General features: G+C 46.1%; 1 protein-coding gene across 7 annotated transcripts in view; it reads right to left on the bottom strand.

The window, feature by feature from the left end:
• ATPSCKMT (ATP synthase c subunit lysine N-methyltransferase) overlaps positions 1–26,966 on the bottom strand; it is a 334,726-nt gene that overhangs the window by 296,815 nt on the left and 10,945 nt on the right. The window contains exon 5 of one of the 7 annotated variants that reach the window (XM_042953211.1): positions 20,180–21,632. The exons of the other annotated variants lie outside the window; for them this stretch is intronic. Within the exon in view, the coding sequence (XP_042809145.1) occupies positions 21,468–21,632 (165 nt within the window). The 3' untranslated portion in view covers positions 20,180–21,467. Of the gene's footprint in view, positions 1–20,179; positions 21,633–26,966 lie in introns of those variants that run through there. 7 annotated transcript variants of the gene reach the window in all.

The following is a 26,966-nucleotide window of genomic DNA, read 5'->3' as shown; positions in this document are numbered from 1 at the left end:
TGGAAACAACCCAAATGTCCATCAACTGTCCATCAATGGATAACAACATTTAACATCTCCACACGGTGGAACGTTGTTCAGCCGTTAGAAGTGTTGAAGTACTGTTATGTCCTACGACATGGAAGAACACTGAAAACATACTAAGTGAAAGAAGCCAAGCACAAAAGCCCACATATTCTATGATTCCCGTTAGATGAAATTTTCAGAATTGACAACTCGATGAAGGCAGGGAACAGATTCATGGTTTCCAAGGGCTGAGAAAGTAAGGGAGGGAGGTTACTGCTAGTGGGTAATTTCCGGGTTGTGGAAAATATTCTGACATTAGATACTGGTGACGATTGCACAACTTTGTGAACATATTAAAAAAACCACTCAACTTTACACTTGAATTAAAAAATGTGAAATTTAAAAAACAAAACAGACGAACATAGAGGAAGGGGGAAAAATGAGAGAGGGAAACAAACCATAAGAGACTCTTAACTATAGAGAATGAACTGAGGGTTGATGGAGGGGGTTGGGGGGATGGGCTAGATGGGGGAGAGGCATTAAGGAGGGCACTTGGGATGAGCACTGGGTGTTGTACGTAAGTGACGAATCACTAAATTCTACTCCTGAAACCAGTATTACACTATGTGTTAACGAGCTAGAATTTAAATAAAAGGTTGAAAAAAAAAAAATCGATGTTCTAACAAAGTGTAAGCTTCTTTAAACAAAAAAAGCATCAGATAAAATACTAAGATATGTGAAAATGTGATTATGTCCAAAATACTGTATAAAAAGTTATAGCTCTACACCTGAAACTAATAACACACTGTATGTTAACTAGCTCAAATTTAAATAAAAACTTGGGGGAAAAAAAGATGTGTTAATAAACATATTAAGTAGAAGCATATAAAAGTTATAGCAATTAAACACTAAACATCATATTTTGCTTTGTTACATCTATTTTCCCTAACAGAGAAAAAATCTTATCATTACTTTTCTGTATCTTATAGTGTTGATGTAAAAATATGTCACATTATTTTTACAGAGTAATGACTAATAAAATGATCAAAAATCACTGTTTTCATTGGGATAATTGTAATAAAATATTCTGCCATGATTATTTTTCAGTAGGAGGTAAATCACATCCATTCATTGATTATGCCCCACCTTCTCCCTTTCCTGAACATGTTTTATCGTTTTACAAAGTATATGATCAATTAAGTTTAAATAAAGTACCAGATATTGTTAAGACTAGCATATTTCAACTACTGAGAACTATTCTTCAGTAAATGCACCTGGTGTCTAATATCCATTGATCCACCAAAAATTTTACAAGGTCCTTTTCAAAAACAGTGTGTACATGTGTGTGTAATACTGGAAAGACATTTGCAATCAGACCAAGGAAATAGCCGTAATCTAATGTTCATTAAGGGTCACTCTTAAAAGATAATTATAAAGATATGACTTAATTATCTCATAACCTCAGATGGTATAAATTGACCTACAAATCTAAAGATCAACCTGTTATTCTTTATCAAATGGCAAGGGGAAACACTAGAGAGACTGCTGAACACTTAAAACACTGGAATGTAAAATGTCCATCATGTGGGGTGCCTGGGTGGGTCAGCTGGTTAAGCATCTGACTCTTGATTTCAGCTCAGGTCATGATCTCATGGTTCATGAGTTCAAGACCCACGTCAGAGTCTGCACTGACAGTGCTGAACCTGCTTAGGATTCTCTCTCCCTGCCCCTCTCTCTCTCTCTCTCTCTCTAACAAACAAACAAACAAACAAACAAATAAATAAATAAATAAATAATTTTTTTTAAAAAGAAAGAACCATTATGTTTAACATCATTCTAGCACTGACACTGCAAATACATAATAAATTTTAGAAGGCACTCTTTATGTTGGATTGGAATTATAATCATCAAATCTATCAATTGTTACCAAAATAGATTTCTTACTAAAAATGCATTACAACTATAATGTTTATAACTCCTTTCTTATGAAAAGTTTGCTTCTCAGAATTCTCACAAGTCATGAAAAGGGAGCGAGAAATCAGGTACTAATATCTTCATGTCATATTTTTAGTAAGAGAAAGTGAGAAATGAAAAGTCTTGCCCCCTTGTTGGGATGAGCACTGGGTAGCGTGTGTAAATGATAAATCACGGGAATCTACCCCCAAAACCAAGAGCACACGGTATATACTGTGTTAGCTAACTAGACAATAAATTATATTTAAAAATAAATTTTAAAAAAGGTTTTTAAAAAAAGATTAAAAAAAAGGAAAAAGGAAATGTCTTGCCCAATGTCACCAACATTACAAACATTTTTAAGAGTAGGTAGGCCAGGTGAGAGAGAAAACAACCTGTTATAACAGACAAATTGAACCATGTGGCCCATAGCACGTGGGAACTCAAAATTCCTACTGTGAATCAAAGATTTTCCAAACAAGTGAGTGTGAAGAAAGCAGGACTGACACTGATACATGTAGCTTACTGTTGGAATCACATTTCTACCTGACTAATTCCAAGAAGGTGAAGAAAGACTGAAAATGCTCTCTTGAAACGGTAAGAATGAAAAAGACATCAGTTCCTACAAAACTCCTTTAAAAAGTTATTCATAAGGATCTCAAATTGTCAAAAGGAAAGGATTTTTTGAAGATAAAGGAAATAGAAAAAAAAATCCTTAGAGCCAGTACAGGCTCTTCTCAGCACCCCATCATCTAGAATAGTCCCTACTAATTAGAATCGTGCATGAATACAGGCTTAGCACTCAGTGGTGACACCACTTTGGCATTCTTTAAATTTCTTATGGTATTTATAAAGGATGGCATATTTGTTCTAGTGGTTATCATTTTATATAGAAATATATATATGTAATACACATTTAATATATTCTGTAGATTCAATGCAAACCTTTTTAAAATCCCGGTAGACTTTTTTGTTGAAATTGACAAGCTGATTCTAAAATTCATATGGAAAGGCAAAGGAAATGAAACAGCCAAAACACTTTTTTTACAAGATCAAAGTTGGAGGACTCCCCATCCGCTTTTCAGACTTATCATAAGCTAGTACTTAAGACCGTATGTTATGGAAGAAAGCATAGACACATAGATCGATGGAATAAAATATATAGTCAAGAAATAGACTCACATACTTACAGATGGCCAACAGACCCAGGACAAGATGCTCAACATCACTCATCATCAGTGGAATGCAAACCAAAACTACAATGAGCTATCCCCTCACCCCTGTCAGAATGGCTGAAACCAAAAGCAGAAGAAACAACGAGTACTGCTGAGGATGTGGAGAAAAATGAGCCCTCATGCACCGTTGGCGGGAATGCACACTGGTGCAGCCACTGTGAAAAACAGTCTGGAGGTTCCTCAGAAAATTAGAAGTAGGATTACCATAGGATCCAGCAATTCCACTACTGGGTATTTGCCCAAAGAATATGAAAACACTCGTCTGAAAACATATATGCACCCTATGCTTATAGCAGCATTATTTATAATAGCCAAATTATGGAAGCAGTCCATATGATGGAAGTGTCCATCAACTGAAGTAAGCCAGCCAGAGAAAGACAAATACCATATGATTTCACTCACGTGTGGACTTTAAAAAACGAAACAAATGAGCAAAGGGAAAGAGAGAGAGAGAGACAAACCAAGAAACAGACTCTTAACTATAGAGAGCACACTGATGGTTACCGGAGGGGAGGCTGGGAGGTGGGTGAGGTGGGCACTTGTGATGAGCACTGAGTAATGTACAGAACTGTTGAATCACTATTTTGTACATCTGAAACTAATATAACACTGTATGTTAGCTATACTAAAATTAAGGTTTTTTTAATAAGAAAAAACTGGGGCGCCTGGGTGGCTCAGTCAGTTAAGCATCCAACTTCGGCTCAGGTCACCATTTCATGGTCCATGAGTTCGAGTCTCGCGTGGGGCTCTATGCTGACAGCCTGGAGCCCGGAGCCTCCTTCAGATTCTGTGTTTCCTTCTCTCTCTGCCTCTCATCCGCTCCCACTCTGTCTCTCGCGCTCTCTCAAAAACAGATAAACATTTTTTTTTAAGTGGATTCTTACACATTTTGTCAAATGATTTTCGATACAGATGCACTGGTAACTCAATAAAGAAAGAAGTCTTTTCAGTAAATTCTGCTGGGACAACTGGACAGCCACATGCAAAGAAACAAACCTTCATCTATACTTCACCCCACAAACAAAATTTAACCTAAAATGGACCAGAGACTTAAATATAAAGTCTAAAACTATAAAACTTCTAAAAGTAAACATAGGAGAAAATCTCTGTGACCTTAGGAAAGATTTCTCAGCTATGTCACCAAAGCAGAATTCAGAAACGGTTAATTGGACTTCATCAAAATTAAAGCCGTCTCCTTTGCAAAAGATGCTCTTAACTGAATGAAAAAGAAAGGCCACAAACTGAGAACAAGTACTGGCAAAACATAGGTAAGACAAAGGATTTGTATCCTAAATATATACAGAACTGTCAAAATCCCCAGTAATATGTAAACGAGCAACACAGTTTTGAAAACAAGCAAAAGATTTGGACACTGCACCAAAGAAGATATATGGGCACAATAAGATCACAAAGAGATGCTTCGCAAAATGCAAATTGAAACCCTAGTAAGAAACCAGGACAAACCTATTAGAATGGAGGGAAGAAAATTAAGAAAACCAGGCAGTAAGGACACAAAGCAATGGGAACTGTCCTATACTGCAGTCTCTTATGAAGTTAACACACAAGCCCGCAATCCCACCCCCAGGGAATTACCCACTATGGCAACATTCAGGTTCACAAAAGAAAGCCTACATGCCATGTTTATAGTGACTTTACTCATCATCATCAAAAACTGGGAAAAAAATCCAAATGTTTTTCTACTGGTGAATGATAAAGTCAGGGGCATTCATACAGTGGAGCCCTACTCAGCAAGGGAGAGTAATAAACACCGAACAAACAACAGGGATGAATTTCAAATGCATTATGCTGAGTGAGAGAAGCCAGACACAAGAGGCTACATTCTGTATGATTCTGTCTACGTGACATTCTGGAAAAGGGCAGACTAAAGGGACAGGAAAGAGATCAGTGGTTGCCAGGGAACAGGAGTCAGACAAGGCACTGACGACCACCGTGGGGCAGGTGGGAATTCTGTGGTAGCAGGATTATTCTCTATCCTGATCGTGTGGTACTTATGTGACCATATGCATTTGTCAAAACTCAGAGCACTGAAGACCAAAAAGGGTGAATTTTTCTGTACGTAAATCATACCTCAGTGTTTTTAAGTGCCTAGCATTCCTACTCTACCATTATTAACACCTACAAATAGTATGTTAAAACACTTCTACATAAGGGCGCCTGGGTGGCTCAGCATCCAACTCTTGATTTCAGCTCAGGTCATGATCTCAGGGTTCATGGGTTCAAGCCCCACGTTGGGCTCTGCGCTCACAGCACGGAGCCTACTTGGGATTCTCTTTCTCCCTCTCTGCCCCTCCCCGGCTTTCATGCTCGCTCGCTCACTCTCTCTCTCTCTCTCAAAATAAATAAGTAAACATTTTTAAGAATTTTCTACATAGTACTAATATACATCAACCTAAATGGCCTACACTTGGACACTATTTTTTAGGCCAGAATATTAGTTTTTCTGAACAAAGGTTTGCCTGTTAGAAATACATACAGGAGCGCTTGGGTTGCTCTGTTAAGCATCTTGACTCTTGATTTGGCTCAGGTCATGATCTCAGGGCTTGTGGGTTTGAGCCCCGTGTCAGTCTCTGTGCTGGCAGCATGGAGCCTGCTTGGGATTCTCTCTCACTCTCTCTCTCTCTCTCTCTCAAAAAGAAATAAATACACTTTTTTTAGAAGGCTAAATATATATGTACATCAAACCCACTCTGAAACTCTGAAGCTTTCTCCTGTTGTGGGGATTTAAAAAATTGTAACTAGCAAATCACTGTCCTTCATCATTTCCCTCCACACACAAATTGAACAGTAAAATCCTTTCTTGTCTTAATTCAAGCAATAAATAGTTCATTTGCTTCTGGGAAAGAATTCATCATAGTCGATTATTTTCACGTTTGCTAGCAGTCTGCGGGCTCTGACCAACAGTCACATGGATAATTTGAAATGTTTGTTTGTTCATCTCCATTTCAACACAACACATTGTGTTCTGTAGCAAAGTAATTCCTCACACCTGGAAAAAAAAAATCAGAATCTTCTGTTTTTAGGGAAACACTCTTTACATAGGATCAACATTCATGTCTGAAAAGGCATCACATAAAAAACCTGGACAAATAATCACCAAACTACTGAAGATCCCAAACATCGACATGTGAATCAAACCATGAGGCAGAATCAAATGCAAACCCATCACGTTCCTTTCTCATCTCAGAGAATCGCTGAGCACTCAAGCTTTTTCCCTTCCCTTTGCCTAACTACCAAGTGGGTGGAAATGTTTTCCTTTCACTTACTGGAAACAAAAGTGATGCTACATCAGCAGATAGGCTACAAAATAAAACATTAAAAAAAAAAAAAAAGATGACGCCTAGTTAAATGTGAACAAAATGACAAGAGGCTTCATTAGGGCGTGAATTTTGCAATCACAGATCGTATTCAGAAAAATTAAACTGTGGAAGGAAAAGCCTAAGACCCCATCAAGGACAGAAAGAGCACAGGGTCCCAGGTGCAAGAGAGACGGGACAGAAAAGAAGATGAAGGTGAATGTCGGAGGGAGGAAGAGAGTTAAGCAGCCCAGCTGAACTGGTGGACGGGGAAAAAGACTATCAAATGGCAAGTACTTCATAAATTGTAAATAAAAGCAGAAGTGTGCAGTAAATGTAAAATCCATTGCTCTATTTTGGGAACCCACCACCCCCAAAATACTTAGATTTTAATCGACACATTAAAAATGAAAAATTGTGAATGGGAAGAAATGTTCTCCCAATTAGTGCTTCTGCTAAGAGGAAATTTTTTCACTAGAAATTCCAAATTTAGGGGGGGCCTGGGTGGCCCAGTTGGTTGAGGGTCCAACTTCGACTCACGTCGTGATCTCATGGTTTGTGAGTTCAAGCCTTGCATTGGGCTCTGTGCTGACAGCTCAGAGCCTGGAGCCTGCTTCAGATTCCGTGTCTCCCTCTCTCTCTGCCCTTTACACCACTCATGGTCTGTTTGTCCCTCTCTCTCAAAAATAAATAAACATTAAAAATATATACATATGTGTGTGTATATATACATGTATATATATATAAATATATACATATACATATATATTTAAAAAAAAGAAATTCCAAATTTAGGCTGATTTACTCAGGAAGAAACTAACATTGCTACAATTTCAGTCATAAAAAAACAAAAGGAAGTTTAAAAAAAACAGGAAAGCAAAATGTATTCTAACTTGGGCTTTTTTTTTTTTAATCTTTATTATTTATTTTTGAGAGAGAGAGAGAGAGAGAGAGAGAGAGAGAATGAGCAGGGGAGGGGCAGAGAGAGAGGGAGACACAGAATCGGAAGCAGGCTCCAGGCCCTGAGCTGTCAGCCCAGAGCCCAACGTGGGACTCGAACCCACGAACTGTGAGATCATGACCTAAGCCAAAGTCGGACGCTTAACCGACTGAGCCACCCAGGCTCCCCTAACTCGGGCTTTTTTTATCTACAGAGAGAGAGAGCTCTGTCAGTTAACTGCTCTAAATGAATTCATGTTAGAACCAAATAGGCTCCACTGTATGAACGCCCCGACTTTATCATTCACCAATAGAAAAACATTTGGATTTTTTTCCACGTTTTGATGATTATGAGTAAAGTCACTATAAACATTGGCATGCAGGCTTTCTTTTGTGAACACAAATTTTTAAAAATGTTTACTTATTTATTTTGAGAGAGAGTGAGTGAGTGCATGAAAGCCGGGGAGGGGCAAAGAGAGTGGGAGAGAGAATCCCAAGTAGGCTCCGTGCTGTCAGCTCAGAGCACAACATGGGGCTTGAACCCATGAACCCTGAGATCATGACCTGAGCCAAAATCAAGAGTCGGGCACTCAACCGACTGAAAACTCCAGAAAACTGAGAAGTCGTGTACATGAGACAGCCAAATCACTTACTGGGGATGTTGGAGAGATTGTGTAGGACAGAAGTGCCAGAGATCCAGGGTGGTCCGCGAATATTAGTGAAGTCTTAGAAGGGGAGGAAGATCTGGGCACAACAGACCCACAGGCTGGGCGTTAGTTAACCTCGGAAAAGAGCGGGCCCTACAGAGAGGAAGTCACACGCGGCTAGACCCGGACAACACTCTGCGGAGGGAAGTAAACCAGCCACAGAAGGCCAAACACCACAGGACTCCAAAACAGTCAAGCTCCTAGAAGCGGAGAATAGAATGGAGGTCACCAAGTGCTGAGGGAGGGGGGAACTGGGGAGCTGCTCCTTGGGGGTCTGAAGTTTCAGTTATGTGGGGTGAATAAATTCGAGAGATCTGCCGCTCATTACAGCGCCTGGAATTAGCAATTCAGTGTCGTACTCTTCAAAATCTCACGGTCAGTGTTCTTACCACCAAGACAGCATCAACGAAAAAACAAAAGAGCAGGAGGAAACTTCTGGAGATGACGGATATGTTTATTACCTTGGTTGTGGTGATGGTTTCATGGGTTTGTATGTCCAAACTCATCAAATTGTATACATTAAATAAACATGTGCAGCTTTTGGTGAGGTTTGGTTTTTTGGGGGGGGCAGGGGATCTATTATACCTCAATAAATTTTTTTAAGAAAGAAAAAGAAGGGTGCCCGGGTGGCTCAGTCAGTTGGGCATCTGTCTTCAGCTCAGGTCATGATCTCGCGGTTCGTGGGTTGGAGCCCCGCATCGGGCTCTGTGCTGATGGCTCAGAGCCTGGAGCCTGCTTCGGATTCTATGTCTTCCTCTCTCTCTGAGCCCACACCTCCCCCCACCCCCCACTCATGGTCTCATGGTCTCTCTCTCTCTCTCTCCCTAATATAAATAAAACATTAAAGTTTTTTTAAAAAGGAACGAAAAAGAGGGGCACCTGGGTGGCTCAGTCGGTTAAGCCTCCGACTTCAGCTCAGGTCATGATCTCATGTCCGTGAGTTCGAGCCCCGCGTCGGGCTCTGTGCTGACCGCTCAGAGCCTGGAGTCTGTTTCGGATTCTGTGTCTCCCTCTCTCTCTGACCCTCCCCCATTCATGCTCTGTCTCTGTCTCAAAAATAAATAAACATTAAAAAAAATTTTTTTTAAAAAGGAACGAAAAAGAAAATGTGGGAAGGCAAATAATAACATAGGAGTCCAAAAAAAAAAAAACAACCCGTAGAGACTCCAGGAGACAGTATGGATTGCCAGGAATGAATTCTGGTGATTTTCTTTTTTAACTAGTAGTACACCAATGCCACCAGGTCGAAATAAAGGGAAAAGATAATGTAGCTGGACTTCAGTAAGATGTGTGTCCACTCTCCCCTGACGTCCTTCACTTACACATTTATTCAATAAATATTTATTGACTGCCTAAGACATGCAGGCATCATCCTCCAGGCTGGACACACAGTGATGAAACCCATCCTAGACCACACTCATCTACATGTCCTAACAGTCAGAGCGAGGGCATCACTGAGTAGAGCATAAATTAATGAACAGCCACCTTCTGCGAGCGCTGGTACAGTTTATAGGACGGGGAGGTCCTAGGGCTCTGTCTCATTCAAAATTTGTGGCTGTTTCTTTCAAATAATGTAGATGAGAGCACTAATTTCATGGTTATTAACGTTGTGTGCGGCATAAGGTACACAGGGACAAGTAAATAATTGGATGATTGAATTAGTGTCCAAAATCCCTTAAAAACCTGCAGCAGTGGGACAAACCTAACGTGACAAAACTTACAAAAAGGAAAACAGTTCATTTTTTCACTTGCTTCAAAAACATAAAATGCACTTGGGTCCAAAAAAAACCCCCAAAACTCCACTGACATGGTTTATATAAGAAGATTGTGTGTGACAGACAACTTATCAGAAGCATAAGTAAAAACTCCACGCGCATCGAGTATCAGGCATCAGTCTGAAGACTAGTTCAGAGCAAGGAAGGGGGTCATCCATTCCCCTCTGCGCTGGCCGGGCCACCCCTGGCTCCGCGTCTGGCTCCAGGACCCACACTTCAGGAAGATAATTTAAGGGGCACCTGGGTGGCTCAGTCAGTTGAGCGGCCGACTTCAGCTCAGGTCGTGATCTCATGGTTCATCAGTTCGAGACCCACATTGGGCTCTGTGCCTGGAACCTGCTTTGGATTCTGTGTCTCGCTCTCTCTCTGCTCCTCCCCTGCTCGTGTTCTTTCTCTCTGTGTGTCTGTCTCTCTCAAAAATAAATAAAAAAATTAAAAAGGAAGGAAGGAAGGGAAAATTTAAAACCTAGCTTCTGTTAAGAGGAGAGTTACCAGGCTAGGGAGGGTTGGTTTTTCTGAAGAAACACAAGAATGAAAGATTCAGTGGGAATAGGAGAGGGTCCTCCAAATCTTTGGGTTTTTGGATTTCCCACAAAGGAAGCATTAGATTTGTGCAGGGTGGTCCCCAGGAGGTAAAATTAGGGCCAGTGGGTGGAAAGTGCTAGGGAGCCAGCTTTCAGCCAGGTGGGTATACAGAAGGCATTGCTAACACGGCGTCCGAAGGTAAAATGAGCTGCTGTAAGAGTTGGGAGTGAACTGACATTCCCCAGAAGCCCCCACGCAGAGGCGCCATAAAAAACCAAAATGTTTCAGGCAGGAGTTGAGGGTTATTCAGAATCAATAACCTGAAGGTTCCGCTCCGAGCTGTTATGTCACTTGCTAGTCTACCCAGTGTGTCCCTTTTTACACACTACAAAAAGCAGAGAAGAATGTGTCTTGCTTGGCTTTTAACTTGCGATCACAATTTGGTATTGGGCACAACCAGTTCTAAGTTTTTTAAATTTTTTTTTTTTTTTTTTTGAGAGAGAGCACAAGCAGGGGAGGTGCAGAAAGAGAGGGGGACAGAGGATCTGAAGCGGGCTTTGCGCTGACAGCAGCGAGCCCGATGTGGGGCTTGAACCACGAACTGTGAGATCACGACCTGAGCTGAAGTCGGTCGCTTAACCGACTGAGCCACCCACGCACCCCCCCCCAAAAAAAGTATTTTAAAATATAACAAAAGGGGCCTTTTCTCACCTCAGATCCCAAACCCCACCCATCCTCCCCGGAGGCAAAAGCTATTACCAGGTTCTCGTGTACTCATGGATTCTTTCTGGCAGGGTATGTGTGGGAGAGTCGGGGAAGGGGGGCACACGCGGGTAAGCATGCGAATGCCCCCTTTTTACAAAAGTAAAAGCAAACATCACGCTGTCCTGCCCCTGGTTTTTTACACCTGTCAACACTCTACTCTGCTACAGCACCTACCACCGTAACACCAATTAACTCCCATACCACCGCTGCAGAGGGGATGATGTCAGAATAACCTGGAAGTTTCGTTGGTTTCTATGTAGTTATTTCTGCAAGGGGAGCCTAGCTTTGCATTATGAGTAGAACTGGAAGCTTCAGCAGGAAGGGAAGCGCGCCTCTCAACGTGGAGCCCCATCAGTGGGATTTTTAGAAAACGTTAGTAAGAGGGCCTGCCCCTCCCCAGAGAAGGGGCCCCCCGGCCTTTCGCGGTCCTGGGCGTGCAGCGCAGTGCAAGCCCTCCAGTGCTCATGCGCACCGTGTCGTTCCCCCAAATCAGCACTCCCGGGCTGATTTCTAAAATTACCATCCCCCACTGGGTGTTGTATGGAAACCAATTTGACAATAAATTTCATATTTAAAAAAATCAAAATAAAAATAAAAAGGTTAAATAAATAAATAAATACGTAAAATTATCACCCCCTCGGGCAGTCTCCGGTGCCACTGAGCTGCCTGCCTGCACTGCCCAGTTCTCTCCCCAGATACTGATTGTCTCCTGAATGCCCTGATTTCAAGGTGGCAACCGTTCTGAGTGGTCTGCCATTAACCCAGCTTTTTCCGCCAGACCGGCTACGCTCGGTGCGTGTTGTTGCAGAATGCGTGTCACAGCACAGGAGCCTCTACTGGAAATGCCACGTGCCCTGGTACCTGTCACTCTGCCACAGGCTTTTCTCACGGCTGCCCGGCCAGTCTCGACTGACGCACGCTTAGGCTGCGTCCAATTACTTGCTTGTGAAAGTGAGGCTGTAATCAACTTGGTGGGATCTCTTACGCACTGAATCGTGTCCCCCTCAAAACTCATCTACGGAAATGCTAATCCCCGGTATCTCGGAACGTGACCGCAGCGGGACTTCCAGTCTCCAGAGCTATGAGAAGTGCGTGTCTGTGGTCTCAATGACGAGGCTGTGCCACGTCGTTATGGCCGTCCCAGAGGCCGATGGAGACGTGTGCTTCTGCAAGTCATTTACTGTCTAACACAGACAGATGATGCGTCTGCACGCACCCATTTTTGGGAGGTGGACCTAAAAGGCAGGTGGTAAGTCAGCTCTGCGTAGAACTCATTACTCCCTCTGCCTATTTCTGAGTGCGGACACAATTCTGAAAAACTGGCTGCCTTATTCTTCTCACGGGCTTATGCTTCTGACTCAAAGACCACCCTTGTGCCTACCAAAAACACGATGTATTCTGATTCAAAGACACGTGGGGCCCAAGCCTCAGAGTTACTCAAACGTTGCTGATATCTAAGCTTCTGGGTAGACGGGATCGATTCTGGAGCAGTAGGGTCATCCCCACGCCCTGGCCAGGCAGACACAAAGGGGAAATCACACAGGTGTTAGTGCCAGACAGGCCTGGGTGTGAATACCAGCTCCACTACCTGGCAATGGGTCCGTGGGCCTTAGCAAACGAATTACTCTCTAAATGCCTCAGATCACCCCTGGGAAATATCATATCTACACTGTAGTTAGTATGAGAATTAAAAATAATGTATCTAGGGGGCGCTTGGGTGGCTCAGTCAGTTCAGTTAAGTGTCCGACTCTTGATCTCAGTTCAGGTCATGATCTCACGGTTCGCGAGTTCAAGTCCCGTGTCTCTCAGCGCAAAGTCTGCTTGGGACTCTGTCTCTCCCTTTCTCTGCCCCTTCCTGCTCTCTCTCTCTCTCAAAATAAATAAACTTAAAAAAAAATTAAAATAATGTATCTAAAAGACATATGACTTGGTAGACAGTCAACACTTGAGAGCTATCCTTGTTATCATTGTTTCTGGACTATGAATTTCTATTCATAATTAACATTTCCAGGTCAAGAGAAACTTTCAGTGACCGTAGTCTGCCTTTCTGAGCTGCCATGATCATGTCAGTTTGGTAGTTTGGTAGTTTGGACTGGGGTAAGAGCAGGTGGAAACAAGGAACCATTGCAAATCCCATCTTTCGGCCTCCCTGAACATTCAAATTCCTATTGAATCACTCCTTAATAAAATGCAAATGCCCTTGAAAATGGCAATATGTAACTCTTAAATCAGAGATTAGCAGACATGTGGAAAAGAGGCCATGGGATGAAGTGATAAAGCACAGGTGCCCGGGACACGTAAATGTCAGGGAGCGAGCGAGAAGAGACGGTCTCTGGAATAGCAGAGGCTTTGGCCCCCTCCAGGATGTGCTGGCCGCTCGCCATGTGCACCAGCAGGAACCTAATGCCTTGTGACACCCTGTCTCTGTAGCTGTCACGTTCCCCACGAACAACACTGCCTGGCAAACCCCGTAAGACCGCGCCACTCAAACGTCCCCAGCAAGTCCGGGACATACGTGGAGTTTTGTGAATTTTTCTGGCATTTGGACCAATTCTCATAAAGAATAATTTCGCTGCCCGATGTTTCACCCCACCGTATTCCAGAGGAGAAAATGCACTCGATTCCTCCTTCCCATCCTTGACTCAAACCTCGTGATCAATGAGCTATTGTTTGATCAGCCCTCCTCAGGTAACATTCACACCGTAACATTAAATTAGAAAAAGTAAGACCTGATTCCCCTTACCTATAAAAGTTATATGATTTCTTTGTTCATGTTCAATTTGCAGCGGCCCATTGGGTCACAAGTGTGCCGATTCCAATATAACCACAACGTGTCACAATTACAGGAACGCTTCACTCTGCCTGAGAGGACGCCAGAGGACTCAAGTTTTCTATTTGAGTGCAGAAACTTGATTGTGTTATTCAGAGGGGAGATTTCTTACATTTATGTAAATACCCACTTTTCTATTTGAAATAGATGGCCTGCATCACCTTTGGGGGTACCAAGCTCCTTGTGTTTAACACCTGTCGTCACAAGTACTATTTCGTTCATCATAAAATAGCCTATTACATAAATGGAGTTCTTCACTGGGGCGCCTGGGTGGCTCAGTCGGTTGAGCGTCCGACTTTGGCTCAGGTCATGATCTCGCAGTTCGTGAGTTCGAGCCCCACGTCAGGCTCGGTGCTGACAGCTTGGGGCCTGGAGCCTGCTTCTGCTTCTGTGTTTCCGTCTCTCTCTGCCCCTAACCCACTCACATTCTGCCTCTGTCTCTCTCAAAAATAAATAAAAACATTTTTAAAAAGTTAAAAGAAAAATGGAGTTCTTCAGGAAACACGACACTCAACTGAACCCTTTGAGGGGGGCTAAGATGTGAGGGGCAGCGGGGGTTCCACCCGGCCCGGTTCTTGGGCCCTCTGGTGGTGGGCGGGCGGGCCTGCGGCCGGCTCCCTGGACTGGGCCCTTGACCCAGAGAAACCCGTTACCCTCTCGTCTGTCACAGCCCTCCAAACTCCCCTGGCCTCAGCTTCATGCCCTCAGCCTCCCCCTGAACATCCCCAGTCTTTCTATTCCCCAATTTAAATTCTCAGCATGGAATCAGAATAGCTCATCTCATTTCTGTGGCCTGACGTTGGCTCCAATCAGTTGGAGAGGGGTCAGAGAACCTTGTGAGGCTGCTCCCTTGACAAGGTGATGGGTAAGACGGCGTCACTCAGAAGGCAGTGAGGCATCATTAGTGACGGACTTGTCCCAGGGGCTTCAAGAACAGTCTCCTGGCTCTCATCAGAACTTGGAAACACATGGGGCACCTGGGTGGCTCGGTCGGTCGAGCATCTGACTCTTGACTTCAACTCAGGTCAGGATCTCACGGCTCAAGCCCTGCATCGGGCTACGCGCTGAGCAAGGAGGCTGCCTGGAGCCTCTCTCTCCCCCTCTCCCGCTCTGTGCTCTTCCCCCATTCATGTGCACACGCTTGCACTCTCTCAAAATAAATAAATTTTGGGGGTGCCTGGGTGGCTCAGTCAGTTGAGTGGCCGACTTTGGCTCAGGCCATGATCTTACAGCTTGTGACCTCGAGCCCTCCGTTGGGCTCTGCGCTGACAGCTCGGAGCCTGGAGCCTGCTTCGGATTCTATGTCCCTCTCACTCTGCCCCTCCCCGACTCATGCTTGCTCGCTCTCTCTCTCTCTCTCTCTGTCTCAAGGTTAAATAAAACATTAAAAAATATTTTTTTATTTAAATAAATAAATAAATGTTTTACAAAAGTGGGGAGGTGCCTGGGTAGTGCAGCTGGTTATGCGTCCGACTTCAGCTCAGGTCATGAGCTCCCTGTCCGTGGGTTCCAGCCCCGCATCAGGCTCCGTGCTGACAGTTCAGAGCCTGGAGCCTGCTTCAGATCCTGTGTCTCCCTCTCTCTCTCTCTCTCTCTGCTCCTCCCCTACTCACGCTCTGTCTCCCTCCATCTCTCAAAAATGAATAAATGTTAAGAACTTTTAAAAAAAAAAAAAAGAAAGAAGAACATGGGAGACCCAAGTGCGCTCTCTGGGGCTAAGCTCTCTGGGGTCGAACAGATTCCAACCTTCTCTGAGCGTCAGCTCTCTCTGCTGGGGTTCTGATAAAGCCTATTGTCATTCATCAGCTTCTCCGAGATTTCAAAATTTCGACTACTTCCATTTCGTATACCAGAGTAAAAAGCCGCCCGTGGCCTGGAGCTGGGGGAGGCTAAGTTGAATCGGGAAGCATGTGCAACGTCGCTGCTCAAAGGCCACTCTGATGCCTCACAGACCCACTGTGTTCGGCCGGGAAGGTTCTGGCAAGACTGCTAAGACTGGAAAACTCGCGGTCGTTTTAGGCCATTTCAAGACTCCACACCTGCTTGTGGATGGATCCCTTCTACAATATCTCCACCAAGTGGCTGTCCAGCCCTCTGCTCCGCTATCTCCAGTGACAAGAAACTCACTGTGTCCAGAGGCAACACATCCTAACCTGAAACAACTTTACCCAAACTGTACCGGGGACTGAGCCGCAGCCTCCCGTCCCTTCGGCGCCAGCCCAGTGTGACCCAAGTTGGTATCTCAGAGCCAGTTAGAACATAAGACTCTGTGCTCCCGTGTCCGGGTGTGACTGAGCAAGCTGACCACAACTCCCTCTGGTTGAGAGAAAAGAAACGAGCTCATGCCTCCGCCCTACGGATGCGAACGGGGTTATTTCCAGCACATGGAAACTGCCGACACACGGTCACGTCCACGACCACTTTTCCTTTCTTCTGCCGCTTGGCAAGCCTTCGAACACCAGAAAGGTCCGTTCTGTGTCCTCTAAACCTCCTCTCATCCCGGGCAAACATCCACAGCCTGTTTAACTGCGCCTCGTAGGAGAGGTTTCCAAGACCCTCTGCCACCTAGACTTCATTTCTGCTTGTCAACGCGGCTTCTGTTCCTCTCCCGCTAGTTTTGTTTCATCTTCCACGTCAGTTTAGGGACAAACCGTGCCAGAAGCATCCTCCGAGAGAGCCAGGAGGGAGAGGCACAGAAGAGACCCCTCACAGGGAAACCTGCCCTCGAGATGGTGCCAACCATACCCCCCGACGGCCATCCAGAGAGGGCCTCTGTGGAACTTCAGGACTCGGCCAACCGACCCTGACCATCATGTCGGGGGGAAGGTTTCCCGCTCCTTCAAGCTGGCACCGGAGGGAGGCCTCTTCAATCCTGGCTCCCTTCCTTTCCAGGTCAAGGAAGTGATGGCTGGAGTGGTGACAAGACTGGACAGTGCGGGGTGGGGCTCTTCTCGGGGCCAGCCTTTCTCTCACCAGCTCCGGCTGCCGCACCATCACCCAGACCAGGGAGCTTAAACAATAAGCATTTCTTCGTCTCAGTTGTGGAGGCTAAGACGTCTGAGATCAAGGACCCACAGATTCGGCGTCTGGCGAGAAGCCGCCTCCTGGTTCACGGCCGGCTGTCTTCCCGAGCTCACTGAGGCCACCAAACCCGGGCGCCAGCCCCACTCGTGAGGGCTCCACTCTCAGGACCGAAGCATCTCCAGAGACCCCCTCCCTCAACCATCGCACTGGGGGGTCAGGATCTCAACCCAAGGACACACACGTGCCGTCCACACCGCAGCTCCTTCACTGGACAACCCCACCTGCCAAGAGGGCAGTCTGAGGTGTTTCCTTCCCCTCCCTTCTCTAAGTCCTTACTAATCTTGAGGAATCATCTTTCCCCCTACGGAGCCCCCCGCATGCAGGGGTGTGGCTGAGGCTCTGCTGTTACTCAGCCCTGCCCACGTCCCCAAGAACAGGATGCCCACCTGGGAAGACTCCTGTCGACTGTGAATGCTGGGTCTAAGTTCAGAGCCCTTCTGACCTGGTACAGCTCCCCAGGCGCCCCTCTGGCTGTGCCCTCACTCCACACCCTGGGGCTTCCTCCTCACCCCCGTTCAGCCTCACACCCTCCTGTCCCCACCAGATGGCCACACAGCCCGAATACTGCCACCCCCGCAGGACAGCAGCAATGTGGGTTTGTCACTTCCCTTAAGATGTCCTGAAGTCAGGGCCGGGGGGGGGGGGGGGGGGGTGCGGTGGGTGCCTGGGCGGCTCAGTCAGTTAAGTGTCTGACTTTGGCTCAGGTCACGATCTCACAGTTCGTGGGTTCAAGACCCGCATCGGGCTCTGTGCTGACAGCTCAGAGCCTGGAGCCTGCTTCCGATTCTGTGTCTCCCTCTCTCTCTCTGCCCCTCCCCTGCTTGTGCTCTGTCTCTTTCCCCCTCTCTCAAGAATAAATAAACGTCAAAAAAAAAAAAATTAAACAAAAAAAAGACATCCTGCAGTCGGAGGCTCCAGGTCAGCTCGGCAAGTCAGCAAACACCAGGAGTCTGTCCATCTCTCTGCTCGGCCGGCCTCAGCACCCCCGCTTTCAACTTCACTTTCCCCTGGTGGCTGTAACACAGCCGTCAGAACTGCAGGTGTCAGGGCTCCATACAGCCCGTCCGAGGCCCGGAAGGCCACGCTCGCCTCAAGCGCCTTCCGTTAGCAACGAAACCTTTCCCTAAGCTCCCAGCAGATGCCCCTTCACGCCTCGCTGGCCGGAGCTGAATCACCTGCCCGTGGCCCACCGCCCACCGCCCACCCTGATGCCCAAAGCACTGGGGGGGGCTCTGTTCCCAAGAAAGAGGAGAGACGGCTGGGGGATCCCAGCGAGCGGTGTCTGCGTCCCTTCGGCCGGCCTGCCGGCATCCTCTGCTCCCCGACAGGTGGCCCGGGTCAGAGACGCGCAGACTTCGGTTCCCCGGGCCAGGTGAGAAACGCTCCCCCGCGGCCCAGGGGACTCCAGATGATCTAGGAAATACAGGTTACAGCGCAAGTTCAGAGGACTCCTGCGTTTGAGAACAGCTATTTCTTTTATGCCTTTGGCCATCAGGGAAAGTACTCTGGCAGAGGCATAGCATCCTGCCGCGTGGTTTAAATGTCAGCAACCTTCATTTTTTCTGTCTGGCTGTAACCTGTCATGGTGTACACCATCTCTCAGCAACGGTGGACACGGTGCTTCTAGAAGGGTCTCGGTCTTTCAAACTCGGTTTCCCATACTCTTGGTGGAGCTAAGCTCATTTCAGGGGGTCTGAACGCCGGAACTGGCTGAGGGGTCTGGCGGAGCCCATCTGGCAGGGCTGGGAAAGGCAAGGGTTGTAGCTCTGGGGCCATGCTTTGGGAGAAAGATGCTCTCAGATGGGAATGGGCTCAAGTCCCTGACCGTGTGTCAATGGAACCTCCAGGTCGGTCCCAATGGCTCGTTAGGCTACGTCACCCCTAAGCTCTATTTCTATTCTTGTTTGGTTGTTGTTGTTTTAACTTTAAATTTTCTCAAGCTAGCACTCATCCCTGATTTCAATCGGTCAGACGTCTGTGAATCCTACTTTCGACATCAAACGTAACAGGTCTCGCTCCCTGCCTTGTGTTGTGCGCAAATTTCAGACCCTGAATCCGGGGACCAATAAAAACTCAAACCAGCCAGTCAGAGAAGCCACAATAACCCCTGTAAGAAAATTCTTATAGTTCACTTCCAGGTTATTCAAATGCAAAATTTAAAAAAATCCATTAGGGGTGCCTGGGTGGCTCAGTCTGTTAAGCGTCAGACTTCGGCTCAGGTCATGATCTTGTGGTTCGGGAGTTCAAGTCCCGCATCAGGCTCGGTGCTGACAGCTTGGAGCCCGCTGCAGATTCTCTGTCTCCCTCTCTCTGCCCCTCCCCTGCTTGTGTGCTCACTCGCTCTCTCTCAAAAAAAGAATAAATATTTTTTAAAAATCAATCAATCAATCCATTAGAGAGCTTACAAACTCCATGAATGCCAACACTTCCGTGAAATGGTCCATTTTATTCTGAGGTTGCAACACCAGGGGCCGTTGAATCTTTGGGAAACTAAACCAGAAACCTCAAAAAGGCAAGTTATATATGCCTTTGCAGACAGCCTGATGCCTCCACAAGTCTGCCAGGAGCATGTCTAGAAAATTACTGAACACACCCAAGGTTCCACAAAACCCTACCTCTGCCCGTCACACCTGCCTGGCCAGGAGCCACGATGGGTCCCTCTCCAGGCGTGCCTCGCCCACTTACAGAGCTGGCTGGGGTGACAGGCAGGGACAGACACCAAACTGCACGCCGTCGTAGGGAATTCGCTCTTCGGAAAGAAATCGGGGGCTACTGGGAAGGGATGGACAGTGGCAGCCAAAAATCTGCCAAGTGCCCGTGACTGTCACACTGTTTACCTCTTTCAGAGAGCTTCACACACACACTTACATCCACGCCCGTATTTGTCTCTGTCTTCCGGAATACACGTTTCCCTAAGATTAGGGGTCCTTCATGTCTGCTCACCATTGAATCGCACAGGCCTATTACACAGCAGACAACAAGCATTCGCCGAATGAACGAACGGGTCCCCAGTTGCTTTTCATTTAAATGAAAATTCTCAAGCCGATCGTATTTTCGTGAGTTTAGTTAAAAATACCAACCATCTCATTTTATCAAACCTCCATGAAGACACAGTTTGGTATTTAGGTTACAGGTGTACGATCGGGAGCTCAATCCTTTTCTGTGATACACAGGGATTATTAGAGCCACCATTTAATAGATTAACGTTTCAGATACATGAAGCCTATCTATTCACATTCAAAGGTTTTCCGTAACTTGTCTTTATCTAAATCAGTCAGGTCTCTTCTCCTAAACGAGAATATTAAATGCATGGCTACTTTCATAAAATAAAGATGCGACTAGCAGAAATAATCTGTGACTTCTTTAGTATCTAAAATGATACGACCAAAGACTCTGCGTCGTGAGTTTTACAAAAAAAGAGTCCCCTGTTCGGTGTATCATTATCCCAACAGAGGCTGGGGACACTCGGGAAAGCGAGGCTCCAGGAGGTCAAGCCACTGGGGCAAGGCTGGTGGCCGAGCAGGGATGTGATCCCAGGTCTGGCTGCGCCCAAGCTCATGACGGCTTATGTTATTACCTATAACTCCAGAACGTCCTGCATCTCCTCTGAGCACCTCGCATCACATCTGACATTCCATCCGTGGTGGCTACAGCTACGTCGTGATGTGCAATGCTGCCGATCATAGACACAAAACACCATCGGCCGGAAGGTACGTCACAACTTCAGAAACGGTCAAATGTGTGTGTCTATCCACACGTTTACACGCACACGTATAGACACCTCAGATCCAAGAAAATACAGTAAAGCGCTGGCCTCACAACAAATTATTCCTAATCAATGTTATAAAATAGGAGCGCCTGAGTCCTTTAGAAAACGTTGCCATGAAGTACAGAAAAAAAGAAAGACAAATCTTATGTATGAATAAAGTTAGATGAAACTGCAAACATTTCCTACTGCACAGCCTCTTTAAAAAGTGTTTCTGTTCATCTCTGGCATTAAATCATACTTCTTGTAGCGTGAAGAGCTGTTCACATCTCTCCTGCCCATCAACGTTGACCATCCCTTGGTCATATTTTCATACATCAGAGCGCATGGGAAGGAAGACCACTTTATTGAATATGCCACGAAAAGGGACTTTAAATCTACCCGCTGTTCTTAACTTCTGTTTGTTTTCCAAAAGTTAAGGAAAGTAATAGATTTTCATTCCATAGTGAAGAAAAACAGACTCTTTGCTGACGACACAGCTGTAGATCTCTATAAAACCGAAGACCACCATCACTTGGGAAACCACTCTCCATAAAGTCTACACTTGAATGACCGGCCGGAAACGTCTTCAGGGCCTCCTGCCTCGCAGCGTGCTCAGGTCGTAGGCCCACACGGTGTCTACCCCCTCCCCGGTGACGTGGTCTGGGGTCCAGCGAGGGAAAGGGAACCGGCAAGCGATGACTCTGGCGTCATCCTTCAGTTCAAGCTCGAGTTTCTCCTCCAACTGTGGCATCTGTGCAGAACGACAGTCATTATTTCAGTAAGCAGGGAGTCGGAGGAAGAGACTCCCAAATGCTCGTTTGGATTTGAGGGCCTAAAAATACCTGTGCAGGAATTAGTAGCTGTAGAAAAGATCACTCCGGGGCATAAACACATTATCAAACGATCCATTAAATCACGAAAGTCACATTAGCAACGGTTACAAGAACATCTTCTATCAATCATAAAATAAGCCATTTTTAGCAGAGATGACAGATTTCCCATTTTCTAACTAAAACCATGATGTGGCAGTCATCAAAATGAGAAGCAGCTTTATTTTCCCACCTAGCATCTCAATCCACCCTGTCTCAACTATTTCACACATTTTCCCACACATTTTAACATCTCTGAAATCAGGATACACCTTACAATGGACATAATCTTAGATTTACAATTGGCAGTATTTTTTTCTTTCTCAATAGCAATGGGGCATCTTAAAATTGACAGCATCTAGATTCAGTGAGATACGGTATCATTAAATTAGACCATGAAAAAACAGACTCTACCAACTTGAAATATAATGAAATATTTCACCATTCTTCAAAAATGTATCTATAATACACTGATAATTTGTTGACAATCAACATATCTTCTAAAAAGTAAAATCCTTTTATCATTTTTGTATCCTTTTATTACCAATCTACCTGCTGAAAACACTGTCATGGTAATCACAACGGCAAATTAACAATCGCTTAAAACTTTATCTTCAGATCCTACCAGCTTTACCTCCTAAAAGTATTTTTTCCACTTTCTTCATTCGTTATTCTGAAGTCATTTCAAATTTAGAGAACAGTTGCAAGAAGAAAACAAAGGACTCCCGTACTTCTTTACCCAGCTTCACCAATTCTTAATACTCTGTCATATTTGTTCTCTCCAATCTGCCCTCTTCCTCTATGAATTATTTTTCCTAAACCATTTGGGAATAGGTTGCACACACATGCCCCTTTGTTCCTTGATGCCTCAGTGCTTCCTAAGACATAAGCCCAGCTCAGTTATCAAATTCAGGATATTGAAGATTGTATTCCAATAATAATAATTCCAATCGCATTCCAATTTTGCCTCAAGTCCCAATAACGTCCTTTATGATGTTTTTCCTTACGATGTCATATTGCATTCAGCTAGAATGTTTCCCTAGTCTACTTCAATCTGGAGCAGTTCCGTGACCTTCCTTTGTCTCATGACAGCGTTAGGAATACAGGCCAGTTATTTCCCCAGTGGCCCGCACCCTGGATCATCTGATGCGTGCTCGTGACGACTCAGCACGTGCATCTTTGGCGATGCCCCACAAGAGGGGCGGTGAGCTTCTCAGGGCCCCACAGTCAGGCACCCGTGAGGACTTTCTGCTTTGAGACTGATGGTCACCACCTGGCATCTCCATAGCGGGGTTACTAATTTTCCTTCATAATGAGTAATTTGTCAGACTTAGCTTGAGACGATGTAAATATCCTGCCGCTCATCGAACTGTCCCTCACGAGATGCAGCATTCTTGATGACCCGCCTGAGTCAGTTTTCCCTATACGGTTGCAGAGTGGCCATTTGCTAATTCCGTCATTCCTTCCAGGCAGACAGTCAGCATTCTACCATAAGGAAGAACTCTCCCTTCTTTTCTACCTATTGCCATAAGTAACAGCTCCTAGATTCCTATCTCGTTCAATGGGTTGTAATCCACTCTCACCCTTGTTTCTTCTGATGCTCAGACTGCCCCCGTCTGGCCACCAGGAGCCTCCTCAAGTTGGCTTCTCTCTCCTTTGGATGTGCCCCCAACAAATATTCTGAACACTTCCTTAGACTTGGGATCAACAAAACACCCCAGGCTTTTGTTATTGGTCCCCAACTCAGCCCTCAGATCAACCACCTCTCAAACATTCCTGGTTCCTCTAAATGGGAAATGCTGTCTCAAAACCAAGACCTGAGCAAAACGAATCCCTTCAAAACTACAAACAAATCGACAGTGCTTCTAGAAAAACTTTACTCCTGATCTATACCTTTAAAAAGCAGCTTGGGGAAAGTCCTCTACATGGCCTAAGGCTACAGAGAGCCAAAATTCTAATTCTTCATTACAATTCATACCAATATAACCAAAAGTAAATGCCATTAAGGATGGGATATTTCTACTCTTTTAACAGCCAGTGAAAGATTTCTTTAAAAAAAAAAGAAAGAAAGAAAGAAAGAAAGAAAGAAAGAAAAGAAAGAAAGAAGGAAGGAAAGAAAGAAAGAAAGAAAGAAAAAGAAAAGAAAGTTTTGTTCCTTGAACAAAACATTAAATAGGTGAAGAATGAGACAATATATATGTTTCCAAAGTATCAGAGATTTCTTATGGTAATTTTATTCATAAAAAGAATAATTGTAAACTTATTCATGTTACCATGATTCTTTTCTCTTTTACAGTTTCCTTTATTTCCCAATGACTGTCATATGCTAAGTCAAGATAAACCCACAAATGAAAGGAGCTATTTCAATCACAAGAAATTAACTGGCTAAATTACACATAAATATGCAATGAGCCCGGGTCTTGATATCACGCACAAAGAGAGGCAGTGATGTGTCATGTCTGTCTAATGGAATTCAAAATTATTCATACAATTATAGGTTTCAAAGTGACACGAACTCGTCATATTCTAATTACATCTTCAAAACTTTAAGCCTAAGTTGAAACCAGCTCTAAGACATAGGACAACTTAGCCATACCCATGAGCAGCTCTTGAGCCCCTTGACGTCTCCCTCCTCCCCAAAACACTGGCTTCACCGGGCTCCTAGGGTAACCACCACCCCCCCAGGGCTTTCCTCCTACCCAACACCTCCTCTCGGGTCCTTGGCTGGGTGCCCTCATTTGTCAGAGGCCAGAACTCCGGACCCGACCCGCTCTGCCTCCTCCCGGGTGACCTCGGCCGCTCCCGGGCTTCAGCTCCCTCGGGGACTGATGCGCAATCTCCAGGCCCCTCCCCTTCCTGAGTCGCAGACCCCCTCCACCCACCACTGCCAACCTCACACCTCCACACACATCTCGGGCTTCACCTGCCCGAGGAACCCCCGGCCCTCTTCCTCGGTCCGCACAGCCTGCACCTTTCCCAGCTCAGTCACAACTGCAAACTTCCAGTTAGTCCGGCCAAAGCCCTCGAGGTGCCCTTGGTCCCTCTTTCTCGCACGCCCCACACCGGATGTGCCGGCTCATCCTGCTGACATCTCCACGATGCCTCCGGAACTTGACTGCTGCTGCCCGGACACGAGCCTAGCACACCTACCGTCTGGATGCCTGCAAGAGCTCAGAACCCGTCTCCCGGCTTCCACCCGCACCCGGCGTCCACAAAGCAGCCTGAGATCCTCTGCAACCCAGGCAGGTCCTCTGCTCCTCTGCCCAAACCCACCACGGCGTCTGCATTCCAACAGCACGGCCCCCATTTCCCCTCTGACGTCACCTCTCCCTGCTCCTGCCACCCCCCACCTGCTGCTGCTGGAACCCCACAGGCACAACACCCCTGGGCGCCTCCACAATGGCTCTGCCTGGCACGTTCCCCCTTACCTCCACATGTCCTCTTCAGGGGCACTGTCTCCTCCCCTCCCTCTCCTGCTTTAGTCTGCCCCACGGCACTTACCTCCTGCTACTGAATGACACATCTTACATGGGTACCCCCAGGTAAGAGCTGCTCTCCCCACTAGTGTCTAGGCACCTCGGGGCAAGGATGTTTCTCTTTCTCACGCACTAAAGTACCCAAGTGATTAGAACAGAACCTGGCACTTAGGGGCACCGAATAAATAATTGTTGAATGGATGGACAAAGGATAAAGGATTCCGTTGTGAATCATTTATCTTTATCAGGACACGATAACATTTTCGTTCATCAATTCACAACAGGATCTGTAACTAAAATTAAATTAGTCAGTCTTTGAAAGTTATGAAATTTAACAGCCCGCTAGGAAGTGTCATTAACGGATATGTTTCTACCATACTCGTTCATTCATTTAATGAGTATCTGAGTCATTGCTTTGTGCTGGTGCCGCTGCGCTGGGGGTCTGGGAGCAAAGACGGGCCGGCCCTCACTCTTGAGCTCACAGTGCGGTCCACACAGCAAACGTGCCGAAACCATCACATGAGTAAATACGATCTCACTACAGAGAGGGAACAGGCACTGTGCAGACGGAAAACAGGGGCACTGGGGTCTGTCTCGTTGGGCAATCAGGGATGACTTCCTGGAGGAAAGGACACCCGACCTGTGAGTGGTCAGCAGCTCGCCAACTAGGCCCAGAGCTGGGGGGACTTAGGTCAGAGGGAAGAACACGGCTCACACAGTGGAGTCCAGGGGCCGGGAGAAGGGCAGGGGGCTGGCAAGCACAGAGCTGAAGGAAGCAGGGGCCGCTCCACGCCAGGCCTCAGGCCACGTGGAGCATTCAGGCTTATCTTCACTGCTTTAAAGCAGCAAGACGTCCTGGGCGCGTTTTAAACAAGGGCAGGACTGATCTTGTCACATTTTGAAAAGAACATAAGCTCAAGTTACACGTGGGTGTTTACCATGCTAGCACTGGATTTACCAGATCTGAACGAGATTCCTCACTCCTGGGGGGGGGGTTACAGACACACCTGTTGAAATGAGTTTTGAGCCACAAAAGCTCAACAGTCAGTGCGGTATGAGAAGCGGGTGGACGAGTTCTAGAACACCAGGTTTCCACCTCTCACGTTCCCTGCGTACTCCCCTAGCTCTCTCCGGGCCTGTGTGGGCCTCAGCTGCCACAGGAACATTCATGCTCCGCTGGCTTTGCTGAGCCATGATGCCATGACTGGACTGCCGACCAGTGCTCAGACAAGGGAAGTGCATTTCACTAAAGACGACCCGATCGGGGCTCCCACGGCTCCGGAGAGCAGAGCTGGCCTCCTGAATCCCCAGCCAGCACCGTCCCTCCCCTTCCCTGCTCCACGTAGGTGAAGCTCAATGAGGGTTACGAGCGGGGCCTTGCATGCATGAACGATCCCCTGTGGGTCCCGTGAACAATACACCTGCATGGAAAACTGCATGCTGGCTGAACCCCTCTCGCTCATTCCAGGGAACACGGATGCTTTGTGTACTTCAACTGCCCCACTTTTTCTTGGGAACAGTGAAATGTCACAAGTTCCTTACTTAAGGTTTCTCTGCGTACAGAAAAATGGACAATTGCAAAAACATTCACCAAAAAAACAAAGAGAGGACTCTTATTTCTGCTAGGTGAACAGCTCCAAAAACCGACCATACTCAAACACGGTAAGACGCACAAGGAGTTGGAGCCCACAGGTTACGGGGTGACGTGCCCACCAAAGGCCACTGCTGCCCCCCACTGGG

The sequence above is a fragment of the Panthera leo genome, chromosome A1 (assembly GCF_018350215.1).
Source record: "Panthera leo isolate Ple1 chromosome A1, P.leo_Ple1_pat1.1, whole genome shotgun sequence".
Classification (NCBI taxonomy): Eukaryota; Metazoa; Chordata; class Mammalia; order Carnivora; family Felidae; genus Panthera; species Panthera leo.
Note: the sequence above shows the minus strand (reverse complement) of the source record. Positions and strands in the feature narration are given on the sequence as shown.